Source organism: Lithobates pipiens, unplaced genomic scaffold, assembly GCF_037356315.1.
Source record: "Lithobates pipiens isolate NorthernLeopardFrog02 unplaced genomic scaffold, aLitPip1_a1.2 Scaffold_23, whole genome shotgun sequence".
Taxonomy (NCBI): Eukaryota; Metazoa; Chordata; class Amphibia; order Anura; family Ranidae; genus Lithobates; species Lithobates pipiens.
Window position 1 is genome coordinate 9,319,819 of NW_027507785.1, and position 16,193 is coordinate 9,336,011.

At 45.3% G+C, this 16,193-nt stretch overlaps 1 protein-coding gene across 1 annotated transcript; it reads right to left on the reverse strand.

Annotated features, from left to right (window-relative positions):
* Positions 1-1,500: 1,500 nt before the first annotated feature.
* On the reverse strand, positions 1,501-3,625 carry LOC143926828 (olfactory receptor 1M1-like). The gene has a single exon (XM_077450866.1). The coding sequence runs from the start codon at positions 3,606-3,608 to the stop codon at positions 2,643-2,645; it is 966 nt and encodes a 321-aa protein (XP_077306992.1). The 5' UTR covers positions 3,609-3,625; the 3' UTR covers positions 1,501-2,642.
* Positions 3,626-16,193: the final 12,568 nt, after the last annotated feature.

Here is a 16,193-nt window from a genome sequence, read left to right on the forward strand (position 1 = left end):
AAAGCATCTGATCAAACCCAGATAATGGCTTGTTTACATCCTGCGGAAACCGGAAGTGGCAGCTTTGAGCCCTTTCACTTTTTTAGACCATAGAGATAATCAGTACGTTCTGGTCCTCGATCAACTCCATGGTCACCCGACGGAACTGCCTGCTTCCCACCTCTGGTGGGATGAAAGAGCCCAGGTAGGTGTCTGGAGGGGCACAGGGAAACCCCTTCCGCCGCCTGTAAAATTGATCCAGCAGCTTATTAGCCACTAGGAATGCTTTTACATAGTCCATTGCCAGGCATCATCCTGGTATAATCCCTTTAACCTGGCGACGTACGAGTCTGCCACGGAGGCTGAATAAGTTAAGTTAAAGGCAACCTCCAGTGGTACTAGGAGTGTAGGGTGTCATGAACCCACCCTCTCAAGAGCTTCACCATGGTGATCTACAATCTACTGTATCTATCTGTCTAAGTAGGGGTTAGTATCCATTTTAGGGAAACCCCTCCCTCTGGGTAGATACTGTGGTTGGGTATAGTTTAGTTCCCTATATTCTTGGACCAGAAGAGCTTTTTGGGGCAAAGCTTGATGGGAAGAGGTTGCCTACAGAACACTATTATTTAGCATTGTAGCTCAAGTGAAGTAAGTCCTTCGGGGGAGAGGCTCCATCTGAAAACCCATCTAAGGAAGGGGTCTCCAAACTTTCTAAATAAAGGGCCAGTTTACTGACCTTCAGACTTTAGGGGGGCTGTACTGTTGCCAGTGGTAGAAAATGTCCAGGCTTCACTGGTAAACAATGCCCGTCATTAGTTTTAGTGGGAGGAATAGTGCCCCATTGTTAGTATCAGTGGAAGGAATAGGGCCCTATTGTTGGTATCAGTAGGAGGAATAGTAGCCCATTATTGGTATTAGTGGGAGGAATAGTGCCCCACCACTGGTGTCAGTTGGAGGAATGGCGCCCCATCATTGGTCTCAGTGGATGGAATAGTGCATCAAGGGCCAGATAAAGGCAAGCAAAGGTCCACATCCAGCCCCCATGCTGCAGTTTGGAGACCACAGATCTAAGGGAACCTACAGTAGGGGAACTGGGAGTGCTGGCTGGCATCCTTGTGTTAAAATTAATCAGTTTGGATTGTGAAATGATAGTTATATCGGGCGCAAGGAGAAACGGGCATGATTGTGTATGAGAAGGAATGACACACTCTGTTCATGTTGGCAGTAAACCATTGAAATGGCTAACCATGTCGATAATCATTATGTTCTGAATGTGGTAGCATGCGAGTGACTAAGACGGTGGCACTCTTCCACGGTATAGATACATGGTACCCTATCTCGTTCCTGTTGCAGGAAGATGATGGGTGGGGCCCTTAACTAGCATGACCATTGCTGGCTGTGAATCAGGGCCCCTCTAACATCTCTATGCTAAATAAAAACCTTGTAACCAAAGTATGAAGGAATGGTGAATGGTGATGCCCTCTGGTACAAGCCCCCCCCCCCCCCCCCACTCCACCGGAATAATGTGAATATTTTTGTTAAATTGCTGTTTAGCCCTTGTACACACGGTCGGAGATTCCAACGGAATGTGTCCTATTGGACCGTTTTGTCGGATATTCCGACTGTGTGTGGTCTCCATCGGACTATTTCCCGCAGAATATCCGACGGACCATTTTTTCCAATTTGGCGGTAAAAATTTTTGACAAAATGCTCCGATCGGAACATACTCCGATCATGTGTAGCCTACGCCGACTGACAAAGTGCCACGCATGCTCAGATTAAATTCCTAGACCAAAGCTATTGGCTACTAGCCTGAACGTAGTCCCGTCGTAACGAAATAACGTCATCACGTTATGTACAATCGGATTTTCCGACAACTTTGTCCGACCGCGTGTATGCAACAGTTTCGGACAAAATCCGTGGGACAAAATCCGCTTGCAGCGATGTCTAACACTAAGCCCTTGTACACACGGTCGGAGATTCCGACGGAATGTGTCCTATCGGACCGTTTTGTCGGATCGGAATATCCGACGGACCAACTTTTCCAACTTGCCGGTAAAATTTTCAGACAAAATGCTCCGATCTGAACATACTCCGATCATGTGTAGCCTACTCCGACTGACAAAGTGCCACGCATGCTCAGATCAAATTCCTAGACCAAAGCTATTGGCTACTAGCCTGAACGTAGTCCCGTCGTAACGAAATAACGTCATCACGTTATGTACAATCAGATTTTCCTGACAACTTAGTCCGAACGTGTGTATGCAACATCACTTCCAGACCTCTTCCGGAATTACTCAGACGGATTTGGTTGTCGGAATCTCCGACCGTGTGTACAAGGGCTTAGAGGCCATAATGGGTTGTCGGAATCTCCGACCGCGTGTACAAGGGCTTAGAGGCCATAATGGGTTGTCGGAATCTCCGACCGTGTATACAAGGGCTTAGAGGCCATAATGGGTTGTCGGAATCTCCGACCATGTGTACAAGGGCTTAGAGGCCATAATGGGTTGTCGGAATCTCCGACCGTGTGTACAAGGGCTTAGAGGCCATAATGGGTTGTCGGAATCTCCGACCGTGTGTACAAGGGCTTAGAGGCCATAATGGAGGTCATTTGGAACCCTCTGGACACAAGGAATTAATTTTCAGCTGTGATTTGTTTCAGGTCAGTAGTTCAGTGGTGGGAAAGATCTAACCTTCTTCCTCAGAACTTTGCGTAAAGTCTCTGTAATTTCCTTCGTTCTGAGGAAATATATTATCGGACTGGCCAAGTGTGGCACAAATGAATAAAGACAGAGGAGGAGCACGTTGATTTCATTTTGAATTTTTAGCAGTGGCGTATTAGTTACAATGTAGACAAAGATTCGAGGCACATAATAGAGAGAGATGACGAGGAGGTGTGTGGTGCAGGTATAAAATGCCTTCGCCCAGTTTTCCGATCGACTTGAGTGACGTGATATTTCTCTTATGATCAGAATATAGGAAATGATGATAAGCGCCAGACATGCCAAAAGGACTACCAGTGCAGATGTAAAAGCCACCGCCCTGAGAGATGACACGTCCGTACACGACAGAGCTGAGATGGCGGTATGAGTACAGAACAATGTGTTGATCTTGTCCCGGTCACATAGGACTATTTGTGAAATCCTGGCGGTGATGACTATGATGGTGGAAGGTGCTAGAACTACCCAACAAAGGCCACAAGCCAGAAGAATCATCCTAATATTAACGATAGCCGCGTACCTTAAAGGATGGCAAATTGCAACATAACGATCCACGGCCATTAATAAAAGAAGGTAAGAATCAACGGTCCCGAAACAATGGACGCAGAACATCTGAAAAAGACAAGCCCGAAAGGGCATTCGCGCAGCTCCAAACCAGTACTTGGCGATTATTTTTGGTAAAGTAACTGTGTCGAACAAGAGATCGGATGCGGAGAGGTTGGCGATGATCAGGTACATGGGCTGGTGTAAGTGGACGCTGAAAACGACCAAAAGTACGACACTCCCATTAGCAACCAGAGAAATAATATATACAAGAAACATTATAGTGGATATCGAGGAGTCGAAATATTCCGGAGTCCCTGGAAACCCAACCAGAGTGACTTCTGAGATTGGTGTCTGATTAGACATGCTTCCAAAAAGAAAGTCCAAATGCAACACCTAATTGGAAAGAAGGACAAAATCATTACGTAATAGATGCTGCTCTCATTGAGGTGGAGCTAAACTCAAGTGTAAAAAACATTATATCTTCATCCATTAGATCCCAAACAGAACAGCCCTATGTAGAGACTAGACACGGGCGCCGACAAAAAATGTGTTTTGTTTTCGTCCCATAAGAAAAAAAAAATTGTATTTCGTGTACGAAATTCAATTCGGATTCGTACGAAATACGAATTTTCGTTAGATTGGTAAAATTTTCGTTAAAATAAAGTTCGTTATAAGGAATTTATCATCATGAGGGGTTCCCGATATCCCTGTGCTGTGCTGACTTCCTGGGGTTTTTAACTTTTAGGTTTGTTAACTTTTCGTAACAATTACGAATGTTCGTTAAGATGAATTTATCATTACGAGGGGTTCCCACCCATCCCTGTGCTGTGCTGACTTCCTCTGATTGGTGAACAAAACACCTGTCATGTTTCTGTAAATTTGTAACCCGAAATTTGTTAACGGAATTACGTATTTTGTATGAAATTCGTAAGCATAGAGATTCCCATAGTGTTCCCACCAGCCCTGTGCTGAGTTCCCAGGTCTGAGTGTACACCCGTTGTGCCCATTATGAGGGGTTCCCACCATCCCTGTGCTGAGTCCCCAGTCTGTACACCTGCTGTGCCCATTATGAGGGGTTCCCACCATCCCTGTGCTGAGTTACCGAGTCTGTACACCTGCTGTGTCCACTATGATGGGTTCCCACCAGGGCTGGACTGGGACAGAAATTTGGCCCTGGACTTCATTCAGACCGGCCCACTTACATTTTGAGTGTCCCATCAGCACCCACTTACATCAGAGGGCCCCATCACCAGCCACCTTACAACAGAGTGTCCAATCAGCACCCCCTTACATCAGAGTGTCCCACCAGCACCCCCTTACATCAGAGTGTCCCATCAGCACCCCCTTACATCAGAATGTTCCATCAACAGCCCCTTACATCAGAGTGTCCCATCACCAGCCCCCTTACATCAGAGTGGCCCACTGAGCCATCGGCCCACCGGGAAACTCCCGGTAGTCCCGATGGCCAGTACATGCCTGGTTCCCACCATCCCTGTGCTGAGTCCCCGGGTCTGTACACCTGCTGAGCCCGTTATGAGGGGTTCCCACCATCCCTCTGCTGAGTTCCTGGGTCTGTACACCCAATGTGCCCATTATGAGGGGTGACCACCATCCCTGTGCTGAGTTCCCGGGTCTGAGTGTACACCTGCTGTGCCCATTATGAGGGGTTCCCACCATCCCTGTGCTGTGCTGACTTCCTCTGATTGGTGAACAAAACACCAGTCATGTTCCTGTTCATTTGGATCCAAAATTCCGAAATTCGTTAATGAAATTTCGTATGAAATTCGTAAGCATAGAAATTCCCATAGGGTTCCCACCATCCCTGTGCTGACTTCCTGGGGTTTTAACTTTTAGGTTTGTTAACTTTTTGTAACAATTACGAATTTTCGTTATGATGAATTTATCATTATGAGGGGTTCCCACCCATCCCTGTGCTGTGCTGACTTCCTGGGGTTTTACGTTCGTTAAATTTTCGTTAATTACGAATTTTCATTATGAATTTGGATCCGAAATTCGTAAACGAAATTTCGTATTTCGTACGGGAATTCGTATGCATAAAAATTCGTATTCGTACGAATGTACGAATTTCCGGAAATTCGTACAAATTTTTGTTTCGTACGAAACTAAATCGCATGTGTCTAGTAGAGACCCAATATCATTGGAGACCTTCATTCTCAAGGATTTCAAACCCTTTCTTCTAGATACAACTTTCTCTTATCCCATCTACAACCCGACCCTCCCAACTAAGCGCAAAAGTGGAGTGCAGCAGTGTTTCTCAACCTTTTTTCAGTCAAGGCACCCTTCACAATTATGGACAGTCACTCTTGAGACGTCTCATATTAAAATGTAAAAACTATTCTGAAAGATTTACATAATGCAGCAACATCAATACACGTAGAACAACCAATGTTAAAGGTGATTTATACTTCCAACACAAATACTCTTTTGCAAACCGGTACTGACTGCCTCAGTTTTTTTTCCATCACTTACAGTATCTCACAAAAGTGAGTACACCCCTCACATTTTTGTAAATCTTTTCTTCTATCTTTTCATGTGACAACACTGAAGAAATGACACTTGTCTACAATGTAAAGTAGTGAGTGTACAGCTTGTATAACAGTGTCAATTTCCCGTCCCCTCAAAATAACTCAACACACAGCCATTCATGTCTAAACCGCTGGCAACAAAAGTGAGTACACCCCTAAGTGAAAATGTCCAAATTGGGCCCAAAGTGTCAATATTTTGTGTGGCCACCATTAAATTTCCAGCACTGCCCTAACCCTCTTGGGCATGGAGGTCACCAGAGCTTCACAGGTTGGCACTGGAGTCCTCTTCCACTCCTCCATGATGACATCACAGAGCTGGTGGATGTTGGAGACCTTGCGCTCCTCCACCTTCCATTTGAGGATGCCCGACAGATGCTCAGTAGGGTTTAGGTCTACATGGCCAAGCCATCACCGTTACCCTCAGCTTCTTTAGCAAGGCAGCCGTCGTCTTGGAGGTGAGTTTGGGGTCGTTATCATGTGGCATGTGGCCCAGTCTCCAAAGGAAGGGGATCATGCTCTGCTTCAGTATCTCACAGTACATGTTGCCATTCATGGTTCCCTCAATGAATTGTAGCTCCCCAGTGCCGCCAGCACTCATGCAGCCCCAGACCATGACACTCCCACCACCATGCTTGACTGTAGGCAAGACACACTTGTCTTTGTCCTCCTCACCTGGTTGCCACCACCCACGCTTGACACCATCTGAACCACATAAGTAATCCATGACCTTATGCCACGTACACACGATCGAACTGTCTGGCGTACTTAGTCCGATGAAACCCATTTCACTGGACAATCCGATCTTGTGTGGGTTTCAGCTGACTTTTCCAATGTGAAGTCCAGCGGACTAAGAAAGTATTTTTGCACTCCAATCTTCCCGTCGGACTTGGGTTTCAGCGGACAATACGTTCGTGAGTATGCTAGTCCGGCGGACTAAGAATGACGCATGCTCAGAAGCAAGTACGAAAAAGGAAGCTATTGGCTATTGGCTATTGAACTTCCTTTTTCTAGTCCCGTCGTACGTCATCACGCTAGCAAACGCTGGCCTTTCTGTGTGTCCGTGTGTGGCCAAGTCCGTTCGGTAGAAAGTCCGCCGGACTATCCGCCGGATTGTTTGCCGGACTAAGTACGCTGGACAATTTGCTCGTGTGTACGCGGCATTAGTCTGCTTGTCTTCAGCAAACTGTTTTCGGCTTTCTTGTGCATCATCTTTAGAAGAGGCTTCCTTCTGGGATGACAGCCATGCAGACCAATTTGATGCAGTGTGGGGCGTATGGTCTGAGCATTGACAGGCTGACCCCCCACCCCTTCAACTTCTGCAGCAATGCTGGCAGCACTCATACATCTATTTCCCAAAGACAACCTCTGGATATGACGCTGAGCACGTGACCTCAACTTCTTTGGTCAACCATGGCGAGGCCTGTTCTGAGTGGAACCTGTCATGTTAAACCGCTGTATGGTCTTGGCCACTGTGCTGCAGCTCAGTTTAAGGGTCTTGGAAATCTTCTTATAGCCTGGGCCATCTTTATGTAGAGCAACAATTCTTATTTTCAGATCCTCAGAGAGTTCTTTGCCATGAGGTGCCATGTTGAACTTCCAGTGACCAGTATGAGAGAGTGAGAGCAATAACACCAAATTTAACACACCTGCTGCCCATTCAAACCTGAGACCTTGTAACACTGACGAGTCACGTGAAACTGGGGAGGTAAAATGGCAAATTGGGCCCAATTTGGACATTTTCACTTAGGGGTGTACTAAGTAAGGTTATTTTGAGGGGACAGCAAATTTACACTGTTATACAAGCTGTACACTCACTACTTTACATTGTAGACAAGTGTCATTTCTACAGTGTTGTCACATGAAAAGATAGAAGAAAAGATTTACAAAATTATCAGGGGTGTACTCACTTTTGTGAGATACTGTAACTAATGAGACCCCAAAGCTGATGGAGGGAGGCAAGGGAGGGTCAAACAAGGATGATATGTAGGCAAGTGACATCCTCCTCATCAACTTAAGATGTCATTGATTGTTAGGAGGTTGACAGCTAGAAGGTTGTAATGGTGTACAATGAAAACCTGCAGCTTTGTGTAACTAAGAGCAGGTTTCATCCATCCATTGGCTTGTATACAATGTTGGGGCAATTTTTAGGCATTTTGCCAAGGCCCCCCTGAAGAAACCTCAAGGCACCCTGGTTGGAGAAGGCTGAGCTACAGAACTTCAGTCATGCTCAAGGATCTCATACCCTTTCTTCTATATACAGCATTCTCTTATCCTATCTACAACCTGACCCTCCTTAAGTGGACTAAGTGGAAATGTGGGCTACAGAACTAGGTGCTTCATACCCACTGGAAACATGGGATAAACCTTTCATGCTAACTCACCATTGATTCCTAGCAAATAGGGCTCAGGAAAGGAAACCAGTTTCACAATTCTAACAAAGGTAACAACAAGGCCTGGGGTTTGCCCAGGAAAAATCCAAGCCTACTTACCACCAGCTTGCAGACAACCAAACCTGGTGGTAAGTAGGCTTGGATTTTTCCTGGGCAAACCCCAGGCCTTGTTGTTACCTGATTTAGCCTTCCAATGCCACTTACTGCTATAGCCAGCTATAGATGAGTTTTTTATGATATCGTATTTGTATTGGTGCAGCAATGCACCAACACCTTTGCAGCCATTGTGCTACATGCTGGGTGTTTGGTGTACTGCATGTACCTTTAAGAAGGGGTGGGCTCCCGTTCAGTCCACCTGACCTCATCTATCCATTAGAATGCATGTGCCTCCACTGCAGGGACACTCATACTTTAGTGTTAGGACCACAGATACAAGGGTGCCTTGACGAGGCTCTGTGGCTTACGCATGCGTTTGCAAAATGCGTGCGGACTAAACCCCTGTTTTTAATGTACTGTTAGACAGGTCAATTTGGTTGTCTGTGAGCTGGTGGAAAGTAGGCTTGGATTTTTCCTGGGCAAACCCCAGGCCTTGTTGTTACCTGATTTAGCCTTCCAATGCCACTTACTGTTATAGCCAGCTATAGATGAGGGCGGTGGCGAGTTTCTTCATATTCAATTTTTTTTCATTTACAATTCTAACAAAAGTCTCACTGGCACAGGCGCCCTGTCCTCCTCCATCGTATCAACCCCTCGGTATCTAACCAATGTTTGCACTGTCTATTCCACTGAGGGACAATGACACACATCTGGTGGGCATGCTCTCCTATCAAGTCTTTCTGTGACTAGATTCTTAAGATCTACAATTTGCTAGAGTCACAGATATAACCATCACCAACTCTCTCAATGATCCCTGGTTCTATCCAAAAAGCTAAAAATGATGTCCTCAGACACTTCCCCGCAGTTACCTGAGCAATTATCCCACACCCACCATTGGCAGACAACAAGGGTTCATACCATACTGGAACGGACCATTGTACTAGATCATATTGCATGCGTGAAGTCTCTCCTAGCCAAGAAAACAGACACTTATGATCAGTATATGTAAATGTGGGCCTCATAGAAAGTGTTTAGAGACTCCCAAGAATCTAAAGACCTCAACAGAGCCTAACATGGCCCCATTAGCTGGCTTATTTATGGGTAATCCCTATAGCATTCAATGCCTATCACAACCAACTATTTTTTCCTTGCAGTCCCCTTTTCTACAGTTCTCCCCTTATCTGTCTTCTCTTATCTGTTGACTGTATCCTTCTCTTTCTATCTTTCTTTTCTTGTTCAATATATTTATTTGTTTTAAAGTCATAATACAATTCTCAGAATACATGGACAATAATCCAATTTACATTTAACTGTGCAAGGTGCATAAGGCGCAATTGTTTGGACTAATGCCGCGTACACACGAGCGGAATGTCCAACAGAAAAAGTCAGACAGAAGCTTTTCATCGTATATTCCGATCGTGTGTATGCCCCATCAGACTTTTTACGTCGAAAATTGTGACGGACCTAGAAATGGAACATGTTCTAAATATTTCTGATGGAACCAATTCCTATCGGGAAAACCGCTCGCCTGTATGCTTTTTTCGACGGACCAAAAACGGCGCATGCTCTGACGCAAGTACAAGACGGAATCTATTGGCTACTGAACTTCCCTTTTCTAGTCTCGTCGTACATGCTGTACGTCACCGCGTTCCTGACGATCGGACTTTGGTGTGATCGCGTGTACGCAAGACAGTTTCTGCAGAATTCCGTCGGGAACACCGTCGGAAAAACCTTCAGCCCTTGTACACACGGTCAGACATTCTGACAACCAAATCCGTTGGATTTTGTCCGACGGATTTTGTCCGAAACTGTTGCCTACACACGGTCGGACAAAGTTGTCGGAACATCCGATCGTTCATAACGTGACAACGTTATTTCGTTACGACGGGACTACGTTCAGGCTAGTAGCCAATAGCTTTGGTCTAGGAATTTGATCTGAGCATGCGTGGCACTTTGTACGTCGGAGTAGGCTACACATGATCGGAGTATGTCCGATCGGAGTATTTTGTCGGAAAATTTTACCGGCAAGTTGGAAAAGTTGGTCCGTCGGATATTCCGATGGAAACAGTCCGATGGAGACCACACACAGTCGGAATATCCGACAAAACGGTCGGCTAGGATACATTCCGTCGGAATCTCGGACCGTGTGTACAAGGGCTCAGAGTTTATTCCAATGGGAAAACTGGTCGTGTGTACGGGCATAAGGGATCAAGAGACTAAAAGAAAAGCGGTCTGTGGCCGCTGACTTAAGTAACAAAAACAAAGACACTTAATTTGGGGCATCAGAAAGGCCATTTGTGGATAGAAATCTCCATGGACAGTGACTAAGCCCTTGTACACACGGTCAGACATTCCGACGGAAAAGGTCCAATCGGACCATGTTGTCGGATAATCCGACCGTGTGTAGGCTCTATCGGACTGTTTCCGTCGGAATATCCGACCGACAAAATTTTAGAGCCGGGCTTAAAATTTTCCGACAACATGATCCGATCGGACTTTGTCCAATCGTTTGTACAGAATTCCGATCGGACAAAGTGCCACGCATGCTCAGATCAAATTCCTAGACCAAAGCTATTGGCTACTAGCCTGAACGTAGTCCCGTCCTAACGAAATAACGTCGTCACGTTACGAACGATTGGATTTTCCGACAACTTTGTGCAACCGTGTGTATGCAACACAAGTTTCGGACAAAATCCGTCAGACAAAATCCGACGGATTTTGTTGTCGGAATGTCCGACCGTGTGTACAAGGGCTAAGACTAGGGATGTGCTGTTAAACATAAGTAGAGCCGACGGGAAGTCCAGGTAGCCTAAAAGTGGTCGAGGAGGGCAGGAAACTGTAAATAAATAAAGAGGAAAAGTAGAAGGAGGAAAGAGAAAGAAAAGGGGAGGATAGAAGAGAGTCTGAGTTCTGGGGGGCTGGGTGGGCAGCGGCTGATAGTAGGCAGTACAATGCCAATGGGCGATGGGCCATCAGCATGGGAGCAAGAGGGTGGTGTTGAAGTGTGAGGGGAGATAATGAGCTATCTATGGCTGTCAGGCAGTGCCGGGACAAGGTCATCTAGAGCCCAGGGCGACCATGCCAAATTGCGCCCCCCCCCCCCCCCCCATATTTATGAGCATTATGTGTAAGCAAAAAAAAACCTCCCCTTCCAAAAAAAATTTATACTAATAAGCATGCTCAATTCCTAAGGAAGAATTCCCCCTCCTCTCAGTACAAATCCACCCCCCTCCAGAAATTGCCCCTCCGAGCACAAATCTTTGCCCCCTATTACCCCAGCTTAAATTCTCTCTACCCACATGGCTCTAGCACAAATCCCCCCCCCCCCCCCACCACAAAAAAGTCCCCCTCCTAGCACATATCCCCTAACCCTCAAAGTACCCATCTATGCACAAATCCTCTCCCCCACTCCAAATCCCCCCTTCCAGCACAAAGTCCCCCAAATCACCATTCCTAGCACACCTCCCCATATTTGCCCTCCTAGAACATTTCCTCCCCCCCCCCCAAATTCCACTTCTCAACACAAATCCCCTTCCCCATCTCCTTGTGGTGCCCCCCCCCACTTCACATGATACCACAGTGCCCAGGGCAACCACCCCCTCCTGCCCACCCCTTGTCCCGGCCCTGCTGCCAGGTTCTGGTAAAGCATGCCAAACTTTCACATAAGACTGACTCTACTTTAGCATAGACCATAGCTAGTGCTAGTAAGGGAAATTTCCTAGTGTGAGCTAGAGTTTGTTTAACAACCTTGGGGGGGGGAGTCAAAATCCCTTCACCAAATCAAGATTTATGGCGCGTACACACGATTGGACTTTCCGGCAGACTAGATCCGATGGTCCTCCCCGGTGGACTTTCGGTGGAGTTCCGACCGACCTTCCGAATGAACGGACTTGGCCACACCAAAGTCCGACGGATTCGAAACGTGGTGACGTACGACCGGACTAGAATAAGGAAGTTCATAGCCAGTAGCCAATAGCTGCCCTAGCGTCAGTTTTCGTCCATCGGACTAGCACACACAGGAACAGATTTTTTTCGACCGGACACGAGCCCGTCGGAAAGCTTTGAAACATGTTTTAAATCTAAAGTCCGTCAGATTTTTAGACAGCAAAGGTCCAAAGAAGCCCCACGCACGGTCGAATCGTCCGGCGGATTCGTTCCGTCGGATCTAGTCCGTCGAAAAAGTCTGGTCGTGTGTGCGCGGCGTAAGTCATTTACTGTTATAGAGTGCAATAAATTCCCCTGTTGTGACTTACCTGACAGTGCAAGAGCTAAAAAAACAGCATAAAACTTTCTCAGCCAAGTCTGAAAAGAAAAAAAAAAAGAAAAAAAAAACATTATTAAAATAAGACTGAACTAAAAAAAACCTTTTATGTCTCTTCTAAAAAAAAAAAAATCCCATCCGCCCGCCAGACATGTTTTTGTAAATGTGCATTGACCTGTACACGCGCAGTTCCGTGTACAACCCTGGCACCTTTCCAGGATGAATTAACTCCTGTAATGAGCGTAAAAGTTACGTCACCCTCAGGCCAGTCAATCAGAAGAAGACCGGGAAAAAAAAAGAAAAAATAGATAGCTGGATAGCCGCACTCCAACAAAAATTCACCTTTATTATCCACTTCAGCCCTCGGAAGAATTTACCCCCTTCCTGACCAGAGCACTTTTTTTTTTTTTTTTGCGATTCGGCACTGCGGCGCTTTAACTGACATTTGCGCGGGTCGCGCGACGTGGCTCCCAAACAAAATTGACGTCCTTTTTTTTTTTACCCACAAATAGAGCTTTCTTTTGGTGGTATTTGATCACCTCTGCGGTTTTTATTTTTTTGCGCTAGAAACAAAAAAAAAAAAAAAAAAGGAGCAACAATTTTGAAAAAAACTCATTATTTTTTACTTTTTGCTATAATAAATATCCCCCAAAAATATATCCTCCTCAGTTTAGGCCGATTCTACATATTTTTGGTAAAAAATTTTTTTTAAAAAACGCAATAAGCGATTATTGATTGGTTTGCGCAAAAGTTATAGCGTTTACAAAATAGGGGATAGTTTTATGCCATTTTTATTAATATTTTTTTTTCTAAATGGCGGCGATCAGCGTTTTTTATCGTGACTGCGACATTATGGAAGACACATCGGACATTTTTGACACATGTTTGGGAAACTCTAACGAGCAGGGCTCTCTTGTTCCCCCCGTCTTGAATTGTATTGTATTGTAATGTCTATCCTAATGTTGTAAAGCGCTGCGTAAACTGTTGGCGCTATATAAAACCTGTATTATAATAATAAATAATAATAACAATAACATACAGCAATCAGTGCTGTACAAATGCAGTGATTCCTGTGTAAATGACACTGGCAGTGAAGGAGTTAACCACTAGGTGGCAGTGTAGGGGTTAAGTGTGTCCTAGGGGCGTTTTACTAACTGTGGGGGGGGGGGCGTGGTTCTGTTTTACAGATCACTGATCTCTGCTCCAATCACGGGGAGCAGAGATCAGTGTCACTGTCGCTAGGCAGAACAGGGAGATGCTTGTTTACTTTAGCATCTCCCCGTTCTTCCTCTCCGTGAGGCGATCGTGGGTAAACCCCCACGGCGATCAAGTCCATGGGACCCGCGACCAGACTCACGGAGCTTCCCGCGGGCGCGTCCCCGCCGCCTCTTAAGGGGCAACGTACAGGTACGTGATTTTGCCTGTACGTGCCCTACTGCCGACGTATATCGGCGTGAGGCGGTCGGGAAGCGGTTATATAAAAATAGATATCAAAGCATCGCAAATGGGTACAGACTAACTATAACAGGAGTGATAGGAAAAAATAGATATCTGTATATCCGCACTCCAAAAAAATTCACATTTATTATATAAAAATAGATATCAAGGTATCGCAAATGGGTACAGACTAACTGTACAGCCACAGACGCGTTTCACACCGAGCATGGTGCTTGCTCATAGCTGTGACTAAGCACCGTGCTCGGTGTGAAACGCGTCGACGGCTGTACAGTTAGTCTGTACCCATTTGCGATACCTTGATATCTATTTTTATATAATAAAGGTGAATTTTTTTGGAGTGCAGATATCCAGATATCTATTTTTTTTTCCTATCACTCCTGTTGCAAACAGAGCTGCTTGAATGTGGAGACAGCTAATTCTCTTGTAAGTTCCTTGAGGGCGGTGTCCATGCCGTGGGAGGTGGAGATGACACACAAATGTTCTCTGTATTGCCGAAACTAGCTTTTAAAGAAAACTCTGGCTATGGGACATGTCTTTACCATGATTGGTAAATATACATTGTTGTATGTGTGTGGTTAGATACAATGGTAAAACATAAAATGATTATCAAATGAAAAAAAAAATCTCTCTTTTTCTCTACATAGAATAAAATATCCCCCTTGAAGAAGACCACAATTAGAAGGGTCGAAACGTGTAAGAGTTTTATGTGGAAGATCACTTTTGCAGTAAAACGCAAATTTTATTCGTTTTTCACACAACATGTAGTTCCATTATGATTGATGGTTTTGCCATGTTTATGTAAATGTCAGAGCTCAGTTTTTTACAACCCTTATGTAGCTGCTAAATTTCCTAAAAAGATTTTTTAATCAATGACCTTTGAATTTTTTGGCTGCTAAAAAAAACCCCGCGAGGGACTCTCTCCATTATATAAATGCGTGTGAAGCACGAGCAGCTCATATATATATATATATATATATATATATATATGTGTTTTTTCTATTCTATGGTTTTCAATTTTTTTTACACAAATAGTGTGGGGGGGGGGGCATTTGTATTCAGCCCCCTTTACTCTGATACCCCTAACTAAAATCTAGTGCAACCAATTGCCTTCAGAAGTCCCCTAATTAGTAAATACAGTCCACCTGTGTGTAATTTAATTTCAGTATAAATACAGCTGTTCTGTGAAGCCCACATCATGGATCTCTGTAGCACCCTGCTTTTCCTAGTGGCGGCCCTCCCATTAGGTGCACAAGGGCGCCGCCCCCCCCTATCCATGCATCCGGCCCTCTGGTCTACAGGCAGGGAGCCAGACGTATGGGTTCCAATGAAAAGTACCATTGGTAACTTCAGGGCCGTCTTTAATATTGACTGGACCCTGGGCAAACATTTTCTTGGGCCCCCTCTTCCATGCAATTTTTGCTTTGAGACATACAATAAATAGCAGCTAGACTCAAAATCAGTTTACTGATTTAGGTCAGGCAGTGATTGTGATTGGTTGCCAGAGGTTCCAGTGTATCATTACCGCTCACTGACTGGCTGCTAGATGTTACAGCACACATTATGGCTCACTGTTATTTTCTAGAGGTTACAGCACATAACTTCTGCTTGTTTATTGGTTGCTAGAGATGACTGAACATCTATATACCACTCACTAATCGGTTGTTAGAGGTTACTGCACATTATTACTGCTCACTGATTGGTTGAGAATGGTTACAGCACATCATCTCCTCGCTGCCTGCCTGCGTATTCACATGCACCAAAATTCAGGGTGCGATGGCACCATGTTATTTTGAAGAAGGGTTCCACCTCCAATTTGCCCCTTGCAGAACAGGCTGATGTTGGGCTTAATAAACCCCAGCTGTAGACAGGACTTCCAAGCTTGCTCCTTTACCTCCCCAGTGGGCAGCATTCAGAAGAAGTGATGGTGGATGTGACCTTAGGGGGACATGATATACATATGAATGCCTTCTCTATTTACATATCAATGCTGCAGCTCATGACTATTTACATGTAAACACGGGGTCTGCAGGTGAGTCATCTGTACATTGCAATAGGGTAGAGCTGGGCAGCAGCAGCAGGACTTTACACTGAGATATCGGGACACACCACAGGACTAAAACTTCAGGGGATAAGGGGATTTAAACTGGGATAGTTGGCAAGTATAAGGCAGCTGCTTTGGGCCCCACTACAATGATGG

Excerpts from the sequence above, each read along its gene's own strand:
- LOC143926828 (XM_077450866.1), bottom strand. The coding sequence starts at position 3,608 with ATGTCTAATCAGACACCAATCTCAGAAGTCACTCTGGTTGGGTTTCCA.